General features: G+C 37.8%; 1 protein-coding gene across 1 annotated transcript in view; it reads right to left on the bottom strand.

Moving 5' to 3' along the window:
- The window catches only part of CCDC158 (coiled-coil domain containing 158), a 32978-nt gene that overhangs the window by 3391 nt on the left and 10269 nt on the right, over window positions 1–19318 (bottom strand). Inside the window, 16 exon segments of the mRNA XM_066996555.1 lie at window positions 240–452; window positions 1921–1988; window positions 3888–4051; window positions 6491–6649; window positions 7651–7763; window positions 8224–8376; window positions 9417–9606; window positions 10357–10647; window positions 10649–10840; window positions 12102–12299; window positions 13760–13879; window positions 16747–16861; window positions 18046–18156; window positions 18440–18494; window positions 18497–18521; window positions 18946–19273. Coding sequence (XP_066852656.1) covers window positions 240–452; window positions 1921–1988; window positions 3888–4051; window positions 6491–6649; window positions 7651–7763; window positions 8224–8376; window positions 9417–9606; window positions 10357–10647; window positions 10649–10840; window positions 12102–12299; window positions 13760–13879; window positions 16747–16861; window positions 18046–18156; window positions 18440–18494; window positions 18497–18521; window positions 18946–19273 — 2495 coding nt within the window.

Raw genomic sequence — 19318 nt, 5'->3', positions numbered from 1 at the left:
GACTGGGTTCTGTTAGCTATGCATTACAAACATATATTAAAAAATCAAATGCAGTATTAAGTAAAGGTACCACAATCATAAATCGCCAAAGACTGGATCAGTGAATGATGGTGGGATTCCACAGGTTTTTACAGAACAATAGGAGCAGAATTTAACCTGCTGTTTGTAACTCACTTACTGTACTGGCTGGGAAGAGACCCAGCCAAGATCTTTGGATCAGTAAATGGGACTGGACTTACTTATCCAGGGGACTGTGGCTGCAATGTCTGGAGAATCACTCTTCCTCACAGAAGGTCTGTGCTCTGGTGAGGTGCTGGGCCCAGCTGCAAGGTTGTCTGGTGGAGCAGTTAACAGCAAGTGTACCAGAGACCTTTCTCTGCACCTCTTGGCTGGACAGACCTTCTTAGGTCTGGATGTGTAACGTGGAGCTGCTGAGAAGATGGATGCACCTTCTAGGAGACGGCCAAGCAAAGAGCAGTAAGAACACACCTAAACACCAACCCTGTTCCCAGTGTTTACGCTGTCTCTGTAACAATTAAAGGCATGGGTTCCCTTTATGCATGCTGTGATCCCTTCCATCAGTAGGCAAGCTAGCAGGAGACTATAGCCCTGTTGCAAAAACATGCTTGCTACTGTTAAATCGATCGTCCTGCAAAATGGCCAGGAAACCTTGCTCAGAGAAAGTAGTGCCTGCTTTTCTCTGCTGGCTACTCACTTAAGGTTCACTTCAGCAAAGCCTAATGGCAATATCACAGGTGCCAGCTACCTGGTTCCCTTCACATGTTACTGCTAACATCACTTAGATATAAACAAACAGAAAAGATAATGTTGCATACACCGGTCTGCCATTTCCCTCCTTTGCATGAAATGATCGATATGCTTCAAATTCCTGGCAGAAAGAGAGTCATAAGGAAAGAGGCGAGCTATACACAGAAACATGCAATCAGCAGATTAAGCAAGGTAATGTCATGTGTATGATACACTGAGTATGTGTAAATAAAGGTCACATGCAACTAATGAGGGGAAGACTTGCTACAAATCTTCTCTGTTTCTTCCCATAGTCTGTTTCCTTACTCCTAACTCTCCTCCTGGGACATCTTGAAAAGAATTCTGGGGTTTTCTCACAAAATCCCCTCCTTCAACTACTCTGCAGAAGACTGGAGAGTCTTCTATGTAAAAAGTGATACCTGTAGGTATTTTGGAAGCTAGGGAAATCCCTGGATGTTGTAGATGGTTTAATAGAATGCTGACGGTATCTACTTTCTATACTATTTAGAAGTGTAAAAAGAAGATTCATAGCAGTTACTCCTCAGGACAGACAGAGGAGATCTAAGCTGTCTCTGAAAAAAACAAACAGCATTGACCTAAATACTAAGAGATAACAAATTTTCAGCATCTGTAGGCAATTTTCACAGAAAATTCACAGAACGTAAAATCTATGCGCAGTAAAAGAGAAGGTGGCTAAGCCTACTATCTTCCAACCTCGATGCTCAAAGCCATACCCTTAATATTCCTATTTAGGTTACTAAATTAATGTCACTGCATTTTAAAAGGTACTGACCATGCAGCACTTTCAATAAAATCAGGGGAATCCTCAATGACTTGATCCCTCTCAAAAGCATATCAATATTTAGATACTTGAATACAGAATACAGGCTCTTAAAGGCCTAAACTTAGGCACCAAAATTTGAAAGTATTATCTGTACTAATTACACAAGGCTATTGCTATTCATGAATAACTGTCACAGAAGAAACCCATTTTAAGTGTTCTGGTATCAGCCTCCATGGAGCTTGTTTGCAACAAAACACGGATTTTGCAGCAAGGTGTGTGTGTTTGTTTTTCTGAATAATACTCAGTAACGTTCCAGTTCCACATCCACATGGAGCACTCATCCTCAAATGCAGCCATTGAAAACTTACCAGGGGATGTGAAGGGCTGGGTCGTGCCTTGGGATTGAAGGGCTGCAGTTCGTAAGCATAAAGGATCCCTGCAAGCAAGATGATGCCAAAAACTTGCAATATTCTGTAAATATTGTGCTAAGTTTTGGTAATGCTAGCTAGCCTCCACAGTGAGAACATAAAGTTCTCATATGTAATCCCCACCTCTTCTACATGTATATTAAAGGCAAACAATGCAATTAAGTTCCAGAGCTCTTAGAGGGATGAAAGAAACATCACAGCTTTGTTTTGTAGTTCCCAGGAAGCTTTTAGCATTATGAATAAAACAAAAGAAACACACTCACAACTAATGCAGTTTTAAAAAAGCCTTAGAAAATGAATTTTGAATGAGTACTTTGAGAAGCAGGTAGCTCAGCTAAGTGAGATCACTTCTCACCGGACAAAAGAATCCTGTTCCATGCTGCTTTCAGTGGCAGAATCTATAGTTGGAGCCTCCCCGCATGGAAAAGACATAGGGCTGTCAATGTCACAGCAAAAGCCTTGCTATTAGGTTTGCTACATTTTACTTTATTAGAAGATGAGCTGTTTTTTTAAGCAGAGTAAAATTGCACACAGCTATATCCTAAGGGTGAAGAAAAATAATAGTAAAATTGTTACACACGTTCACTGAAAGTCTATTAGAGTGGTAGTGAATTTAGATCACTGAACTAAGGGCTGTCTTTGCGAAATAAAGGACTACAGTTTGTACAAATAACGTGTAGTCATGGAAATGGAAAAAAATATAACAAACTTCTAATTTTGACAACTACTGCCACTGTTATCTTCTTTCTTGTTACCCACATGACAGAGCTTCGATCTAGCTTCTTCAAACCAGCTTCCACTTATTAGGAATGTGCTTTCTAGCCCATATTTCACCTAACAACATCAGATAAGTACCATCATATATTCATGCCTTTTCCAGTTTTGTCCTATGCATTTTCTCAGGCACAGTACATTCTTAGAGTACAGCGATATTTGATGAGAGAACAAAACAGATCACTTATTTACATCCAAGCAACAGACAGACTGACTTTAAGTACTGGCATTGAGAGACACTTAGAATTGTTCCAAAGAAGTAAAATCCTGCTGAACTTAGTGTTGACCTTTTGTAGAAATGCTCCCTTTCCTCCAGCAGCTCTGCTGTTGTACCTGTATCTATGCCAAATACACCCTGCTAAGCCTGCTTCAAGCATACAAAGTGCTATCTTTATCACGTAAAACCTTCTTCCCCTGTCAGGTTTTTTGCAACAACCTCAAGTTGTGAATAGACAAAAAAAAAAAGTTTTTCTTGTCCCTAAATACTTGCTGTTTGACATCTTTTTCTGATATGGTAACTTTGGATACAGCACAACTCTTAACTAAGGCACTGAGAATGAAAGTAAAAATAGAAATAAAAACAAAAATCAAGCTTCATCTCAATTTTCATACGAGATAATAACATCTCTCCTCTGCCAAAGCTACCTTGAGGCATCTTGTTCCAGCTTTCCACTTAACATTTGTGTTTCTTTTGGTGGAAGTCCACTATTTAATTAACAAAATATTTATTTAAAAGGAAATTTGTTCTATGGGGGATATCGTCACCTTTTTCTTTACAAAAAAGGGTGAAGTGCTGAATGCCTTTTAGTAGTCATTCTCACTTGTTTAAAACCAAGAAAGAAGAGAAAGAAGGAATTCTACGTGAAAATAAAAACACATATGCCCAAAATAAAGCAATAAAGGTAAATGGTGTAGTCACTTCCTATTTCCCTGCCATATGATGTATCTGAGGAACCAGGCATACAACAGAAGCCGTGGAAGCTTTTGGCCATCTCACCTTTATTCCTAAGACTACCTTTCTTGCACAAAGATATCCTATACTGCTCCCAAAATACATGAATGTCCAAATTCTAGTTTTAGAAGACAACAGAGGTATACCACACATGACAGAAATAACAGTTTACTGATCTTACACAGTGTTCCTTATGGTTGCTAAAGGTGATGTTTTCCCACCATCGCTGTCATTCTTGCCAAGATCTACAGAGGAGATGTTATCATCTGAGCTTGTTAATTTTTGAGGAGTCCTCTTTAAGTCCTGCAGTGGTTCCTCCTTCAAAATGCTTAGCTTGGAAAGCAACTGAAATAAAATCATTCTGTTACATGTATTTTAATAAAGACACACAACTTTTCAAAACTCATCCAAAGTGACATGTTTTTCCACCTCTTTTCTTGTCGTACCAGTTAGAAAAAAAGTGGGTTTTGGTAGTTCTAATTAAAAAGTGGTGGAGGCTAGATCATGATAACTTGAAAACCGTCAAAACACTTTCTAAATGTGACTACACTCTGGAAAGTTATCTGACCAAAATATGTAAAGAAATAAAATAAAATTAAAGGAGAACATAGCTGACATAACTATGTTTTAAATAAACATTGTAAAAAGGTTACTACTATTGTCCCAAGGTCAAAAACAAAAAATAAGCTTTTAATTATAAGAGTATTTTTTCCCACACAACCACAAGCTTTTTCAAGACAACCCTGTTACCTTTTTAACCTGTGATTCCAGGTCTTACAGTACAGAGAGCAAACAGCTTGGAAGGTAGTAATACTAGTATCTCAGGGTGCTTTCTAGGCACTTGTTTCTCTAACAGCTGAGTTGTCTGCAATTATGAACTACTTGACTGTCACAGCCCTACTCTGAGATGAAGTGCAACATCATTCAAATGAAACCATTCCTTCCTATGAGGAACTGGATTTTCCAAAGTACTCAGCACATTACATACTCAAAGCATTGCTCCCACCAACTTAACCTTTGTCTGTGCATGGAACTGGCACTTTTTGCTGACGCATTTTTATTGAAAAACATCAGGTCCATTTTGGACAATTATACAAAATCTATACAAAAAATAGCAAAAGATTTTTTTTCCTCAAAATCAATTTGAGTTGATGTTTTCTATAATGAAAAATCAAAATAGCACTATAATCCGATTTAAATCTAATGTAAATGTACAAACCCAAAAGGAAGTAAGGGCGGTGTTTTATCTACTACGATAAATTTGGTCAAAAATCAGTGAAAGCCAGCTTGGAGAAAGATTTAAGTATGACAAGCAGTAACTTTTAGAAGGTCAATCAGATGGTAAAATGTATCAGGAACTATGTACAAGTCTATTTTCACTACCAAATATATGTGGTTGACAACAAGTACCATCAAACAAAAAAGTAAAAAATGAAGTTATTGGTGATGCAAGTAAGATAAACTGCTATTACAATCTATAGTTGTGGTTTTTTTTTATTGTCTGGTTGTTTTTTTCATGTATTTCACAAGCAGAAATAAATAAAATCTGAGACTCCACAATGAATGAGAAGCTATAAACAATGGTTTTGTCTTTGGTGCTAAGAATCTGCTCTTGGATGTTTCTAGTGGATGCTTTCCCGTTCAGAATCTCCATGTTATTTTTAATCTTTGGAACATCCTTGTGTCAGTACACTTCCACTCTATGAATCAGGTACTCATGTGAGGGGTACAGCTGGCCAAGTTCAGGGAAAGTGGCATAGCAGCAGAGTACAGGCAGGGAAGAGGCACCACGTGCCGTGGCTTGCCTGAAGCAGAAGCTGATGAGTACCCTGGGCCCTGCAGCTCCTACGAAAGAACATTAATCATGTGCCAAGCACAAGAAGCAGGTACCAGACAGCAAGCCCTAAGCAACAGCAGATCACTTTTAGTCACAGCTTTCACAATATGCAGCACTCAATTCTCAAAACGCTTTCTAGTATTTATTATAACTGGATACAACAGTGATCACTTCATTGCTTTCAGAATTTTAACATATGCTCAGGATTCTCTCAAGTGGAGGACATCTCAGGGCTACCACAATACTAAACTATCCCACATATCCTGTATGCTTTTTTCTCCCCTGTTTGAAAAAAACACCTTACGTGGAAATTTGCATCCTAAAGAGCCAGAACTCTGAGCAGCTGAAAATTACTCTTCCTTCTGGAGGAGCAGCAGCTCACCTGTAAGGCACCTCGGACTTACATGTTAGCCAGACCAAAAGGTAGAACATAGCCTTAAGAGGCAGATAGGTCAGCATCAGAATGCCCAAATAAAAAAGGCAAATGTAACAACCTATTTTTAAAAAGTCCCCTCACCTGAGGGACACACAGCTGGCTTACTCAGGCCCCAGAAAATAATGAACCCAGCCAACTATGTTGAGTCAGTGTGTGCCCATGCTTGGTTCCAGTGGAGCCCTGGCACAAATCAACAGGCCTCTCTTACAGGACAGTCAAGCAAAGGAGCCATGCAAGAGACGGTGCTACTGCCTGGAAGGTCAATCTGATTTAAATTCCCTGCAGTTATTATTTGCCTTTTAGGAAAACAGAAGACTTTTAAGAGAAAAGCAAAACAAAACAAAAGACAGTCTTAACTACAATTATTTCTTCAGGTAAGTACCTTAGAGGACAGGCAAATAGGACAAAATAAACGCAACCTAGGCAAAAGGTCAGACACCTTCTCCTCCCACACGACTGTACCAGACAGCACTCAGCAGTCTCACTGAACTGGAAAGCTGTATTAAGCTACCTTATCATGGGCTGTCTCCATCTTAGATAGTTTTTCTTTGAGACATTTCTCTTGTGATCTCAGGATCTCTAGTTGCCCAGCAATCTTGTTATTTTCTGTTGCGATACAGCTCAGTTCCTGACTTAGTTTACTGTTCTCTTCTCTGAGGTAATGCGTTTCCTGAATTAAAGGAGAGGAGGACAACTAAGTACAATTCAAGAATTTATAACAACCAACATTATACATACTTATTTTTCTGCACATTTTTTGCTCTTTGAAGGATCTGCATTAACCCTTTCAGAAGTTTAGCTATTACATCTCGCAGAAAGACAAGGTCTTTCAACAAGATGAGGACTTAAAAAGAAAAGTAGAATTTACTGGTTCTGAGGAACCCTTATAAATTGAATCCTTAAACTTCAGATCTATTTTGAAACTGGAATTTTAAGCTTCAGAATCCAGAGTTTTATCCATGAGCAGATTGATGTTCCGCTTTATGCTTTTATGACCTCTTCCAACTTGAGGCTGCAAGGAATCTATCACAGTCTAAGTATTACAATGACACGATGTGGTCCATTGTACACCTCAAGGTGCCACTGCCACACCTGGCCAGCAACATTCAAGTCACAGAAGCCAAAGCCAGTAAACAGGGAGGACGGATCGTAGTGAACAGACATATATGGTCATTCATGAACTTCAGCTATTGATAACTACATGATTTCTTTGTCACGTAATATGTCAGAAAGACCTCAATATGCTAGACAGATATTAAGGTACAGAGTTTACAAACACAACTGCAAAGAACTGCTTCAGAAGACGAAAAGGGAAGCACTGTAGGGCAAATGCAGAAGGATATGGAGTACATTAGTGCAAAGTTTGAAAAAGAATTGATATCTGAGAGCTTGATACTCAGTGACACCTATACTGTTTTTTTTATGTTTTTTTTTTTTTCTTCCCTGAAAACAAAGATAATGAGAACCTGGCTCTATACAAAAGGCTGATGTTTGTGGTAGAGATATTCCCTGATATGTCATATGCTAGCAGAAGGCTATGGAAGGTGCCCGTTACATCAGGTAAAATTCTCGTTGGTCCTTCTTGGGTCTGTTGTGATTTTGGCCATGTACTTCTCCAAAGAAAAACTTCTGTAAACATAGTTAATAACTTTTATGTGGCGCACTAATGACCTTAGCTGCATTTGCCATTGCTTCTTCCAATAACTTAATCTTGCTCTGCAATGCATCTATCTGTCCTCTCTTGGCCGTGATCTCCCTTTGTATTCCCACTGCAACCTTCATAGCTGTAAAGAACAAGGTTCCCAAGTGTTAGTTCTCAATGAACAACATCAATTATGCATTCTGAGTTCTGATAAAAGATTCTGTAAGTCAGTTACCAGCAATATGCTAGAACAGTTAAGTTCAACTGGCATCCTACAATCATGTACGTGTGCAAATCACCCACTAGGATTAGTGGGAGTTTTGTCAAAGGTAGTGGTGGTACCAGACCCATTATATGCACAGGACAAGAAGAGAGTATTACCTGGAAATCTCCATAAAGATCAGCCGAGGAAACTCAACTCCAGTTTTACAATATAAAGTAACCAGTAAAATTAAAGTGTCTTCATCTGCAATGTTATTTATTTATTTCACAAAATATCTGGAATAATATTAACAACATCTATTGAAGGATCAATAATTACAAAAACCTTCCTGCTAGAAAACAAATGTGTGGGATTTTGGGGATGTTCATTCCATAATTACCATGGCCATCAGATCCCTCTACAGTCTTTAGAGCTTTCCTGGTTTGTTCCAGTTGGGCTTGAGAAGATCTCAACTGCATTTTCAGTCTGTTTGCATTATTTTCCATTTCCTTGACTTTATCCTGGCAATCCCTCTTCAAATCTTCAAATCCCTCTAGAGCATTAAAGTAAAGATTAAAATTATACTGACAAAAAATCATCATTCAAAGATGAATTCAAAGATTCAAAGACAAACATTACCAATCTGTCACCTACTCCCTTTAGAGGAATATTAGATATTACACAGAGGAATATTAGATATTCATAGTACATAGAGGAATACATTCATATTACGTAGAGGAATATTAGATATTCAGATGCTAAGACATAAAGCAAAAGAACATCCACTGCTTACAAAGGAAGAAGTAGTTGTTTATCGTCCTCTATGTTAGTAAAAGCTTGTTTCACCACCACCAAAAACCAAAGTGTTCTTTGGTTACTCCCCAATGTAAGATTGAAGTATCTGTTTAGTTCTTACAAAAATTAATGAGTTTAGAAGTATGGCTGAGTACTGAGCAGGGTTGTGAAGAAAAAGATTTTACCAGCGGGTATTCTATGAGAGTACAGGGTTGTGCAGAGAGCAAAGCATGTGAACACCTACCAGGCTGCAATGCAGATTTAACAGAGGAGCTCCCTGAGTTTTAGTGGCTTGCTTGGGTCCAGCACCTCATTTTTTTTAGTTTTTCAGTTTTTATTATCTTGATCTGCTTCCCCATACTTTTGCTGTGAAGACAGTGCTTGGAGTCAGGACATAAGCTTTTAAATAACATTGCATCCAAAACAAAACAGAAATAAGTTCTACTGTAACTTGACCATAGATGGCTACTAGGATCCATTAGACCCCTTAATTAACACATGGGGAAAAGCGGTCACATTCCTGCACTATGTTTAACTAGATCTGCTTCTTTGGTCTCTAGAGTCAGGAAGTTTTTTTGCTCAGGGTAGCAAGAGACTGCCATAAAGATTGTATGTCCATCATTCTGCACCAGAAACCCAAACCATTACTCCCTGAGCAACGTGACCATCCCATGCTGGCAGGGAACTTTAAGCTGTGCCAGCGGCCATATTTGGATCCATGAAGCAAGCTGCCCTTCTATTTTTAACATTAGCCCAATTTAGCAGCTATCTGAGCTGAGCTAATCTGAAGCTCCCTACCTGCAAGGCCAGCTAGCTCAATCCGAATGGCTTTCAGTTTGCTCATTAGTTCGTCTTTTTCCAGTTTCATATCATTAATTGCACGGAGTCTCTCAGTGCATGTGTTTACAAGCTTAACCTTTTCCAATTCCAGCTTGCTCAGCATGGCCTCCAACTTGTGTATTCTCACTTCTTCCTCCTCCTTTGCAATCTACTCATTGTGTAATATATATATATATGTATATATAAATTAACCACAAAAATATGAAAACATCATCATTACCTTAATTCTCATTTGTCAGATAACACTTTGGAGCATGAAAGAAAAATGGAGTAGAAAAGCAGTTATGTGAAAATGACTAATCCACGCCAAAAGGGTACTACAGAGTCTGATCTGATGGCTTTCCAGCATGTTTAACCTGACCAGGTGTACGATATCAAAATTATTTCCATCCTTTTACACCGCTACCTCCATATTCTTTAATACTCAACTGTCCTCTCATAGAAGTGCATGAAATTCCCTATCTGCAGCACATTTTTTCAGAAGCTGCCAACCTGAGTAAGACTACCATATCGCATATTTTTTGTCTGAGAAATTGCCAGTTATACACAGTGTTCCCGGCTTGGAACTCTGAGTGCTCACTGTCTGCTATTTCTCAGTAACACTGTATTTCTTGTTCTGCTACTCATGTGGACAGTTCTATCACTGAGAACACCATGTTACATTCCAGCTGTGACAAGCCTTTTGGAGACTGCTTTTGCACCAATGAAATACTCATTTTTGGTGGGAATGTGCTCATATTATTCTTCTCTATTCACCAACTCTTCCAGTGTTGTTAGGATTCGAAGGGCAGTCTCATATTGACTTTAAAACCAGACAGTGTTGAAATGTTAAGGTGCAGATTTACAAGAAGAAAATATTAACTGTCTTACAGACATAAATACACCATCATTTACAGACCTTATGTTCTTGCACTTGAAGTTTCCAGTCACCAATTTCTTTTAAAAGCTGTGACTTCTCGACTTCCATCACTCCAGCAGTTTGATACTGCTGGTCTACAACCTGGATCATGATATCAATTTGCTTTTGCAAGATCTCAATAATCCTTTCCTTCTCTACCACCTGCAGCTTCAGTGTTTCACCCTCTGACTGCACATCGTGTAAATGGCCCTCTTTGTTCTTTAGATGCTCAAGCTCCTGCATCTTACTGCCAACATGTGAATGCAGCTTCTTGATTTCCTTATTGGTAATCCTCGAGGGCTGTTTCCTTCTCCTTCAGACATGCTGTAAAATTTGACACTGTTCTCTCAGCAGTCACCAAATCCATCTGTTCGGCTCTAAGATCTTCTTTAACTTTACCGAGTCTTTCCTTGGTTGACTCCAGTTGGAAAGTCAAGGAGGAGATTCTTACAATAGTTTCAATTTTTTCCTTAACTGCAGCCCTCTGAACAATAGCAATAAAAGGAGTGACCAAGAGAAATGTTTATTTCTACCTTCACAACTTCATGTCACTTTCTGGTTTTCTACAGTACATCTTAAACATCTGTGAGTTTCAGAGGAAAATTACATCAGTGTGGTCAGATCTACAATGACTATATGAGTTTTTTTGGTTTTCATTACTAATTCCCCATTTGATAAAGTACTAATTGGAATACTGTTGGTTTTTTTGTTGTTTTGTTTTGCATCAGTCTAGTATGTTTAATTTTCTGTGATTAAAAAAAAAGAAAAAAACGTTACTTTAAAATTTAGAGTAGCTGGGGCTAAAAAAACGTAAGTGTTAAAAATTGACCAATTGCACTGTAAATTGAAAAAAAAAAATACACATGAAAAAAATATTGCTGATTTTATTCCTGCAGGAAGCAATGTTCACAAGACTTTCACCAGATATAGCATTAAGTACCGTGACTCAGGAATTGCCAGCAGTACAGAATAGAAACAGAAGGAAAGAATGAACCTCCTGGTAGGACGATGTTAAGGAGAAGAAACGGACTGGGAAAATGTAGAAAGATATGTGAGGTAGCACAAGCCTATGGTTTGGTTAAAAAAAAAAAAAAGCACATAAGGGAACCAACTCTACTTCATCTTTACTCATAATGTAAAATAACCAGCTGAGCTGCCAGTGGGCAGCGGGTTAATTAATTACAGCTCATTTTTGACAGGCTGATGTCTTGAAGCTCAATGTGTTGAGTCTTAGCTCAATGTCTAAGAGTCTACTTTATCAGTAGTAGTTCTGCCTAACACTCCAATGCATTGAGCTTAGATTTTGAGTCAAGAGCACAGAATGTCATTATGCTTTCATTAAGAACTATATAAAGTAAGGCATTATGAAGGCCTTTAATTTACTAATTATTCTTACAACAGAGCTTACTACCAAAAATACAGCCTTCAACAGTTTGTTTCTTCTTCCAGTACCATATTTTTGAACATTTGCAAAATGTTACTCTGGTAGTTTACAATCAAAACCACACTATCGACAGAACATTCATTTTTTTCCTAAGGCTTATGTCACTGCCAAAAATCAAATGTAAAATTAATGCTTCCAGTATCCCATTAAGAAAGAGAAATGAAGGCTGGACTGGACAGAGTAACAGAGAAAGTTGCAGGTTCTATGTTGTACCTGCAACTTTAGAAGGAAAATTTTGGTGCAGTCTGCAGTCAGTGCACTTTCCATCCTGAATGCTATCGCGGTGCTGTGGCTCACCCACCTGTCGCTCCATTTGTCCCTGACGTTCAATCCTCATTTCCTTCACCATGTTTTTAATGAGCTGCAACTCCATGTTTTTCTCATCTAGTTCTGTCCTTAGATTATCAACGGTCATGCTGTTGTCAGTGTTCCGATCCCAAAATCTCTTGTTCTGCTCCTTTTCTAGACTTAGTTCTACCTCTTTTCCATGAAGTGCAGTCTACAAGAAATTATTCATTTCCCACCTTGAATCATGTTTTGGATTTTTTGTTATTTTCTTACCATTAGCAACTTCCAATTACATGGTTACATATCTGAATGGCAACTACGACATGGATTTACACCTAACAGAGGACAGGAATATTGGCTAAACTAGTCTGGCACCTCCTACGTGTTTTCTCCCAACAAAACAATAACTTTCAACTTTACATATTGCTTCTGTAATTATTTTCAATTATGTACAATCTCAACACTGAAGTCTTTGATACCATTTATGTCTATCCTAAAATCAATATAAGCAGCAAAGTGAAAAGAGATTATATTGTGCCAACTTCAAATGAAAAACAATAAAGCACTACGCTACATACTAAGGAAGGCTTCTGTGATAAATATCCATCCTTACCACTAATGAGAACTGTTCATTGCTTGTTTCATTTCCTGCAGTAATTTATTACATATTCTCCAGAGCTTAACTTTTTTCTCCCTCAAACATAATACTAATAGTACATACCTAAAATTATAAATGTAAAATGTAAATAATATTAAAAATACTGACATCCACATTTCTTAGCTACAAATGTCAAAAATATGAATTAAAAATGTAGCCAAACTGAATTATCAATATACATTTCTATTAGCAAGGACTTTTGCTATTATTTCGGAAGCTAGGACTACGTGTATATTGTTAAAGCTGAAGTAGAGAACAAAGCAGCAAGCTCGGAGAATGGCAGAATGGAAATACAAACTAAAAACAAAGGGAAAAAAAAGGATTAGGAAAGTATCTTAACATTCAACTATGCAATCATTATGCTGGCTCCAGTCTTCTCCTCCAGCAAACTGCAGGAAAAGATTTACTTAACGTATTCTTGAATAGGAGAACACCATACTGAATGAAATAATTTCAACATCTCCTTCAGAAGGACTGTAACACCAATTAGGCAAATAAAACTAATGAAACCATGTAAATTCACCTCCCAAAATTCAGTTTTTAAAGAGTAATCTTATATTTAAAAAAAAAGGGTAATTACAGAGCATGAAGCCAGTTTTTATGAAACCAATGCTTTGTGGCAAAATTTTTAACTGCGTTTCATTTTGTGAATATTCTCAGTAGATCAGAAAGGAACATTTAGCGCTGTTACAAAAATCCTGGGCATGTCTTACAAAATATGTGTTAAAGGGACTAAAGTTCCTTAACACAGCGATCCGAAGTGTGAGGTTCCACACTTTCAAGCATTTTGAAATTATGACAAAGTTAACCTTAATTCTGAATGTCAAAGGCCTTTGGGAAATAGTCATAACAGTCAATCCAAATTTCTAATAAAAAATAATCCTCAAAATTAACTATATATATAAAGGGGCTGTCACACTTTGGAAACAAACAATGTGCAAATGAGAAAACCTGCAGTAAGGTGACACTTTTAGAAAGCAAGGTTTTTTTTTCAACACTATCACTTCTTGCACCAACAATTGATGAATCTGGTCATTCAGATTTCCACATTCTTGGTTGTATCGATCCCGTTCATTCTGAACTTTTGCTACCTCAGAATGAGCTAGGTGCAACTGCTTCTCTAGATCCTCCACCTAAATGAAAAGCAAATTCATGAAGAATTATCTTAATATATTCTACTTTAAGAAGCATACTGGCTTTCTTTTAGTTTTCTTCTAGCTTCTACTCTAAACAAGTCTAAATGTCATCTTTTGATGGAACAGAGTTTTTCCCTAGGTGTATTCACAATAGCATTTTTTTTCCCTAATAACTAAGCTCAATTACCTTGTAGAGTTAGCTCAGGTTCCTGAGAATTAATTGGATTCCACCCTGATCTGCAACTCTCCAAAAATTCATTACCTATAAAACGAGTAATCTTCGACTTCCTGGAGCTACAAATTCTAAGCAGCAGCAGAGAGCATCAGGGACTTTTCTTCCCCTACTTGCCTGAAATCCTTTTTGAGAAAAGGGCTTCTCTGATCCTCTGGAATCCTCCATCAGGAGAAGAAATTACAGTAAGCCCTAGATATTTCTCCCTTGAACCCTCCCTACACAACTACTTTGCATTTCCCCAGAAAACCTAAGCCTGAAGCATGTCCTCTACAGAGCTCAAGGACTGCGTATGGCATTATTAAGAGGGCTCCCACAGGCAGTGACAGAAAAAGTCCTCCTCAGACAGGGCCCTCCTAATTAAGGGAGAATTTGGTTCCAAGGCTATCCAGATGTGTTCACCTTGTGTTTAAAGTTACAGCGAAGTTTTTCAGAAGCGCTTAGGCCCAAGGGCAGGTTTTATGCAACTGAGACAGTGAGGCATAATTCCCTCACTACAAATACATCAAGAAATCTACAGGCAAACATGTATTGCTCCAAACGACAGTCACACAGTTCCTGTGGAAGGATGCAACTTTTGGCAGGGTATGAGATGGCAGGCCAGTCTACAGCCCTTTTTAATAAAGGGAAAGATATTAACATAGGCTTATCCAAACAGAACACTTACATATTTACATTTATATCCAAAACCTAACCACCAAATTTCCTGACTGCTGAAAAGTATCTGATATCAACAACTTACACTGGCTTGCACCTACTACCTCGAAAACTTTACTTGCGAAGGCGTTTTCCTATGAGAGAAGCTGTGGAGAAATGCTTGTTCTAAAACAGATAGACAGTTGTAAAAGCTTTATTTAGATTCTGCCCCACTCCTTCCTGGACATAACTCCACATAACAGCCTGAGATCAAATGATCAACTTGTCTTTCATTGAAGTCTACCTAATAATACTTAATAATATTGCACTTCCTATTGAAAAGCGGTTTTTATTCATGGACCAGTAGTCTATTGTTTTATAGGTAAATGAAATCAACATTTTATGCCATCTGTAGACTGCAAAAAATAGCCTGAAATTGATGCAGTATCTCCAATTTTACATGTTATATATAAGATAGATATTCTGAAAGAGAATATATTTTAAGGAATACACACTACAGTTAGAGTTTTTTACTGGATATGATCTTATGATGTACACTGCATGATTTAGGTAAAAAACAAAACAAAACAAAAATACAACAAACAAAATGTAGGTACACAGACCTACCCGAAAAGCACACTGTAAATTGTACTCTTCCTTGAGCATGAAAGATAGTAACTGAGACTAATTTACAGTTCACCATAGTTCACTTGTGATGCTGTAAACAGTCACTTTCGGAATTGCCTAGCGTGAGTTTTGATACATGTGAATCAAATGGAACTGATAAAAGTGAAAATCTACAGAAATGGTAAAACACAATGTCATTCCTGCTCTGCACATCTGTCATGGCTCCACAGGCTTGACGTGACACATCCCTGTCATTCCATCCTCAGACTGTTTTTGGATCAGAGAATATCAACTGTGCCAAATTTCATAGCACTCCTGTGACCTGTACTTTCCCTTTCCAGTAGCATGTAGGAGAAGGATACCTGAATCTTCATGACTTGTAATCTAAGCTGGATTTGGATCCAGCAAGCATTTCTGCATGGGTCAGCTCTACTAATTTTTAAAGAAGTGGAGAGCAACTGTTTTCAGGTCATTTTCTATGGAAAACATGAATTACATTTTACCAAAAATAACTATGAATTTAAAGGTATTCTGATGGTTTATAAAACTAGAATCCAAAGCAGCAAAGTAAATGAATGAAGCAATGGACATAATCTGGAAAGGGCACTTAAAATGCTGTGGTTTGTGAAATGGCAGAGATTCTGTGGTAGGACTGTATGAAGTTCTCTCCATCAGTATGCAGTAATTCTCTGTGGAACAATCTGGAAAAAAATGATCTAATTGCACTTCTTTGTGGAGGCAAGTAACTTGTCAAAATTGTTTTATAATGGGATCTAAAAATTGGCTTGAAGACAGAGGGGCTGGCTAGCTGTCTTTTTTTTGCCTGCATTATGTTCTGTTGATATGAAGCTTTGCAATGAATTTTAGGATTCTTAATTTACACTGGGGCACTTCTGGACAGCTGAATGCTTCTCAAGAGCTGCCCTAATCCCCATGCTCTCTTGTTCTTGCACTTCCCAAGAAAAAAATTGCCAGAGAACTTTTCTGGGCAGTACAACTCAAATAAGTAACTATTTTTACTGCCCACTTTCTTTCTTGTTGGTATATTCTCTAGTGGTACAGTGGAAGAATGTTCTTGTCCTGCACATACAAGTGATGATTGTAGCACAAAATTACTTTACATATTTCCAGTAGGCATCATTTTTGGTATGCTCTCAATGCATTCTGCAAAACTGTTTTTGTTAGAGAAATATAACTTGTTCCTAAAAATAATACAAATAGTGCTGGAGATAATATCATTTATCTTATCCACTCAGTTCTTCTGAAGCAAACCCTTACCAAAAGATTTTCCCAATCTGTCCAAAAAACTTTACACATCCAAATATCCAGTTTACCTGGTACTACTTGTAACACACGAATCTATACACACCTTGTCTTCATACAACCTCCTAGATTCTTGTAATTCAGAACACAGCTGAGAAACTATAGATCCCAGGTGACTGACTTGATGCGCACGCACTGAATTTTGCTTTCTTGTTTGCTCTCTAAGAAATGTTTCAAATGGAGAAATTAGGTTCATGAAAGCATGAAACATTTGTGGTTGTTTTTGCTGTAATCAGTAAGAACACTAAAACTTACTACTTTAAAGTACGATTATCATTCACAGTCGATTATCATTCCACATTTAAAATATACTGTCTTATTGTCCAGATTTGCTGTCTGAGAGTTCTCACACGAAATCATAGAGACTCAAGTCTTAATGATTTTTATTGCTGATGATGACTCTTTTATCCTCAACCAAATTGTAAAAAAGCTAAGTCTGCTTTCAAATGCACCCCAACTATTCCATAAGCTGAACTCAGGGGCATTTTGCTATCAGCTATTCCCTTTCAACTACGCAGGTCAGTCATAATATATATACTGATGTTTAAGTCTCATCTTAAGTTTGCAGCACTGCATGGCATGTCCTCGATTTTTAATTGTTGAACACTGTTTTCTAAGTCACCAAGTAGCTGGTGAGAATCAGTGTCATTTTCTTCTCTTTCAGTTATTGCCAAAGTCAACAGTACCAACATATCTTTTTCTCCCCCCAAATGAAAAACATTTAAAATTACCCCTCATTACTATTTATTTGTACCTTTATGCAAACAGCCCAACTGTTTACTCAGTCTCGTCTGTGACTCAACAGATAATGTTACTGGCAATTAATTTTGTATCTGAATCCACTGAATGTATAGAAGACAAAGCCCGTGGTGCAATACAGACACCTAAAACTGCACACAACCACAGCTCTTAACTGTAGCCAGGTACTCTGCAAAAACTGTTCACAACTCCGATACTGGAGATACATCATTCAAAAAGCTGGTGGCAAAAACAGAGCTGACAGCTAGAGCCACAATTTGAACTTCCACCCACTTTGCTGGTGCTGCTTCAGAACCACAGCGACCGAACCAGTCCCTGAGTGTGCCAATTCTTAAAGTTTGCCTAATGCATTACTTTTTGCCTCTATATAGCGTGATTCCTTATTTCTTCATTTTTCTTTTTTCTCTTCATTCTACAGTTTATGCAAAGACTGCCTAAGTTTCAGACATTAAAAAAAAAAAAAAAAAAAAAAAGAAGAGTAGGGCATAGAGTATACCAGCAGCATAAGCTGGTACACTCTAAGAATAAGCTCTCTCAAATTAAGGTTTTTCTTAATATTTTCTGTACTATAATCAAACAAACATACTGAACGTTCTCCATCTGGCTTTGGATACTATTTGCATAGCTGCGTGCACTCTTAGCTTTAGCAGTTAGTGCTGCCACCTCCTGTTCATGTTCATTTATTACTTCCTCAATCCTGTTTTAAAAAGAAAATACTGGTTAAAATTTTAGTCTTGGCAAAAAATAACCTCTCCACTGAACAGGTAATCATATTGTTCAGTAGTCAGAAATCTAATTGTTTTGATGTTTTATTGTAAATGAAATACATTGCATTAAGTTATTCACCCATTTATTTTGAACATGCTACTGTATAACTCAGGTATATAGCTGGGATATTTAGATCATCAGAATAAAATGATGTGTGGTACATGTGAAAAACTGCCTACTTAAATAGCTTTATGAATAAGTAATTGAAAAACAGATATCTGGATTGATGTTGCTGAAGCAGAAGTTCTTTTTGGGTCTTTGAATCTTTTTCAATGACTCCAGTTCTTCTTCCACCTATTTTAAAAGATGACAATGCTAACCTCTAAAGAAAGCACAGACTAAATAGTAGTTTTCAAAGTGTAATTCCTTTCTTTCCGCGTCCAACTTGAACCGTAAAAAACTACAAAGCAGAGGTTAAATTCTAGCAAAATACCCCTCTCAGGTTGGAGACAGGTATGAATGTGCTAGTGCAACATGGCACACCTGCACCTGTTATCTTAACTACAAAATGGCTTTCATGCCTCTCTCTGCCTGGTACAGATTCTAGCTTATCCAGGACGTGCCACTTGCATCAGCTGCATGATAGCCCTACTTAAGACTGAAGAAGCTAGAGCTAACTCCCATTTCTGGACAGCTATGAACCATTTGCTTAGGCCAGTTTAAAAAACAAAAACGTAGAATGAGTACTGGAAGGAAACACAGCACTTTTTCCACATACCAGAACCACCTTTTCTTTGAGATATGACAACTCTGAGTCTAAATCCTGCAGGATGTCAAGAAATGCTGTGCTTACTTTGTGGATGTGCAAGCTGGTAATATTCCCATGCTCGTAGAGTTTCTTGCCTGTACTGTCTTCGGAATACATTAGGATACCACTTAGTTCTAGAATTACTTCCTCATGACTGTGGACCATGTTTTTCCGATGCTCATTTTGGCTGTTAGCCTCCCTCAGTATCTCCTCCTGCAGGTGGTTAGCAGCTTCCATTTCTTCAGTAGTAGTTTTCAGCTGTATTTTTACACTCTCTTGGCTCTGGGACTTCCTCTGTCTGAATGTAGAAATCAAAGAAACAATTTAGAAGACAGGATTCACA

Source organism: Anser cygnoides, chromosome 4 (genome assembly GCF_040182565.1).
Source record: "Anser cygnoides isolate HZ-2024a breed goose chromosome 4, Taihu_goose_T2T_genome, whole genome shotgun sequence".
In the NCBI taxonomy this organism is placed as follows: domain Eukaryota; kingdom Metazoa; phylum Chordata; class Aves; order Anseriformes; family Anatidae; genus Anser; species Anser cygnoides.
This window is presented reverse-complemented; position numbering and strand designations above follow the sequence as displayed.